Here is a 3747-nt window from a genome sequence, read left to right as displayed (position 1 = left end):
AGAGCGTCTTTGTGAGGACCATCTCGTCCCCAGTTCCCAGTCCAGCGCAGCACATGCCATGCAGCTCCTGTTAGGAAAGAACTAAGGATACAGATCCCAAGTGGGTGGAAGGGTGAGACTGCCTGGTTATTCTCCTGCTCGCTGTGGACCTGAGCTGGAAAGGCAGGACAGAGCCTTGCGGACATCCCCAATTCAATGGCAACAGAACTGAATCCTGACAGTTTGTGTCCTGCACCAGGGCCTCAGTCTCAAGACCTCCATCCCCTTCATCTCCCTTGGTCAAAAACCCAAGGACTTAAAAATGGCAGGGAAAGGACATTGTTTCAGAAAGTGCCCATTCAGAAACTTTGCAACATGGAGCAAATTGTCAGTTAGACCATACAGACGTGGAAACCCTCATTGCTCATTGCCCCTGAAGCCATCTGTCACTCAGCCATATCACAGCAGATCTGTGATATGGCTGAGTGACATCCAGAGCAAGGTTGACATCCAGTGGTCATGAGCACCCTCTGCTGATACATCATCTAGGAAACAGAGTGGGGCAGCTTGGAAACATAATAAAGATCATCTGCCCTGCTTTATAATCAAGAATCACAAAGGGAAACAGCAGGGACAGGCTGCATGTAACCAATTCACTGCTGTTCATAGCCCCTGTGTGACCCAGGAAAGCTGGGTCCTGTTCTTGTCCTGGGACAAAGCCCCTGAGAGAATAACAGTTCTTATTCCATTTCCCGATAGCCCAGAGATTTCTCTACTCAGTTTCCTACACTATAGCTGTATAGCTGTACTTATTGTCATCCAAAAGCCAAATATATACAGAAAGGATATAGAAAGAGGAGCAGAATTGCACAGTGTGTGTGTATGTACATGTAGGGCTTCATACACCAGGGCTGATAGACTGGGTCCTTCCCCAATGTACAGTCAAATAAGTTGGGATCGTGTGCCTAATGAACTCTCTCATTAAATGCATAGCACCCAGACCAGCCTTGCACCCAGTGCCTTGCACTTGGCACTCACGGCAAGAGGACCCATCTTGTGCAAGGAGGATCCATTGAGAGAGAGCATGCCAGGATGCTGGGGGTATCTGGTTTATCTTAAACCGGGAAGGGGTCTGCGACAGACATCGTATAAACTGGCTTGAGTCAAATCAGTTAAGCCTGATACATTTGACCAGGTTTATCTCAAACCAGTTTCAGCCAGTCTCAAACTGGTTTATGTGCACTGAACATCTGTTCTGTTATAGGTTTAAACCTGTTTCTGATCACTTAAACCAGTTTATGTGTAATGTCTGTCCCTAGCCTCAGAGCTCTGCCCTGCAAAGAGCAATGCAGACACCCCGTCACAACCTGCTCCCCCGCCCCGAGAAATGCTTCTTACCAACTCAGAGAGCAAGACCCAAGAGCGGAAGGAGACATCAGCCCCATCTCTTGGGGTTCCCTCAGAGGAAACCCTCGCCTCCCTTACCAAAGCAGACCAGGACAAACATGAGGATGCTTTTCCATTCATTCTCAAACCCTCTGAAGTGCAGAGTTAGAAACTGGATCCCAGAACTGGATCCTAGATGTTAATCACACACCTCAGGCAGGGTCACCGCCTCCATCTGAATCACTGTGTCCCGCGGGTTTAACAGAGTACCCCAGAGGTGGGGGGTTTGCAGCCTGGTTCAGGTAGAGGGAGAAGCTGAGGATAGAGTCAGCTGTTTTCAGGCCGAGCTTTTATCCAGAGCAATATGAGAGCTCGGTTTGTTCAGAAGGACCCGGCATAGATGCAAAGCCCAGCTCACACTGATCAAATCACAAGCACTTGTTGCTGGGCTCTAAACATCAGATCATGTAAAAAGAAGTTAAGCTTGTGCTGCCACAAGCATCAGTTCTGAACTTGGCTCCCTCCTTCTGCGAGAGGTTTTCATGTCAGGTTTTCCACCTGCACAACCCTGGAGTAATGTGACTGGAGAAACATGCAGAGAGCATTTAAAGCATGAGTCTTCAAGTTATGGGAGCAGGGCCTTTCTGAAGCTGGCCTGAAGGCTCTTGGCAGGTGAGAGAAAACTAGAGGAGCGGTTCTCTCTGCAGTAGATGTCCTGAAGAAGGCAAGGAAGCACCATTTCCCTCTGGGCAGGAATGGCTGCTGTTCTTTGTTGCAACACATTTAGCTTTTGGAGTTTTATCCGCTGTAGCCTGAGCAGAGAGTTGCCAGCAGGGCAGAGGTGCAGAAAGAACAGGAGGGAGGTTTATGTCTCAGTTCCTCATCAGGGTTTATCACTGTGCCCAGTATACCACTGCCAATATACACAAGACAGTAGTAGTCGGACTCATCCTCTGCTTGGACCCCCGTGATGGTTAATACGGCCTTCTGACCAGATATGGACCCCGAGAACCGGGTGGGGATCCCGGAGGGCCTGCTGTTGGTGCTGTATATAAGCTGCCGAGGGGGAGAGCCAGGTTTCTGCTGGTACCAGCCAGGATAGTTGCTGGTGGTGATGGCTCCGGTGCTCAGGCTGCAGGACAGAGTGACAGTCCCTCCTGGGGACACTGACAGGGATGGCTCCTGAGTCACCACAGACTGAGACCTGACCCCTGAAATCAACATTACAGATGCATTATTAACCATTCATCTACTTCGGCCCCCTGGAAAGTACCCTCCTCCAGGACAACCAGAGCATGAGCCCTCCCTGCTCACCTGAGTAGTATGTGAGCAGTGCAAGGAGTAGTGGGGCCCAGGCCATGATGGGAGTCCAGACCAGCTCAGGTTCCTCAGACAAATGGGTGTCTGATGCAGAACCTCCAAGTCTCTCTTAAATGTCCAGAGCTGGAGAACAGCCCCTTCATGCAAATCTGCGCCCTATGCACTGGCTGTTCCTCTCCGCGCCTCCCTCCCCCTGGGACAGCCACAATAAGGATCATCCTTGTGTGCAGTTTGAACCCAGTGAGAACAACTCAGCAACTGACTTCCTGCTAGGCTCTTTCTTGGTGCAGGAAACTTCAATCTACCTTACAAATAAACCCACAAGATGAATCCCAAATCCTCAAGCAAATGGGCATTGTATTTGGTAGCCGCATTGGTCTGAGAAATGTAAAACTCTAGAACTCGCATGCCCTTCCTCAGGCTCTGGGAACATTAATTTACCATCTTTAATTAATTTACCATCTTTAATTTTTCCTGAGCCTAAGGAAGGGTGTGTGAGCCTGAAAGCTTGCAGAAAATATATTCCTTTTGTGATTTCTTAGTTGGTCTAATAAAAGGTATCATCTCGGAGCCAAGAGGTCTAGGGTTTTGCAAACCTTTATCTTCATTTTTACCACCGTCAGGGATGCTTAGGTCCCAGTGGGCATTTGGATTCATAACTATTTAAAGCCATACTCAGTAGGGAGCAACATTTTTAACTTCAGTTTTCCTCTCCTGGGTAAGCAGCTCTTCCCAGCAGGTGTGTGCACCCGAAATTGTTTCCCCTTTTTTCCCCCCTAGAAAATATCCCTCTCTCTCTCTAGTCACGGGGTGTAATGTCCTGAATCCACTTTGGACATGTCAGTACTATCAGTGGCTGTTCTCTGAAGGACAGGCCTAGTCACACCTCAGAAATGTCACACACCTCAAAGGTCACTGGTGTCCTTCAGAGCCAGAAGCTTCCCAGTGAGTGGTACAAACAGGCTATTCCCTTCCCTGTCCTGTTGCAAGGGCTGAGTCAGTCACAGGGTGGAGTCAAGAAAACCCCTCTGCAGCATTTGCTAGCTGTGCATGAGAGCAGGG

The 3747-nt window shown here is 49.1% G+C and overlaps 1 gene segment (V, D, J or C); it reads right to left on the bottom strand.

Moving 5' to 3' along the window:
* Positions 1 to 2163: 2163 nt before the first annotated feature.
* On the bottom strand, positions 2164 to 2803 carry LOC102376936. The segment is given in 2 exon segments: positions 2164 to 2576; positions 2680 to 2803. Coding segments are annotated over 2 exon segments (459 nt in total).
* Between the last annotated feature and the right edge of the window lie 944 nt (positions 2804 to 3747).

This window comes from Alligator sinensis, unplaced genomic scaffold (assembly GCF_000455745.1).
Source record: "Alligator sinensis unplaced genomic scaffold, ASM45574v1 scaffold505_1, whole genome shotgun sequence".
NCBI classification, from domain to species: domain Eukaryota; kingdom Metazoa; phylum Chordata; order Crocodylia; family Alligatoridae; genus Alligator; species Alligator sinensis.
The sequence above is the reverse complement of the archived record's forward strand: the minus strand, read 5'-3'. Positions and strand labels throughout refer to the sequence as shown.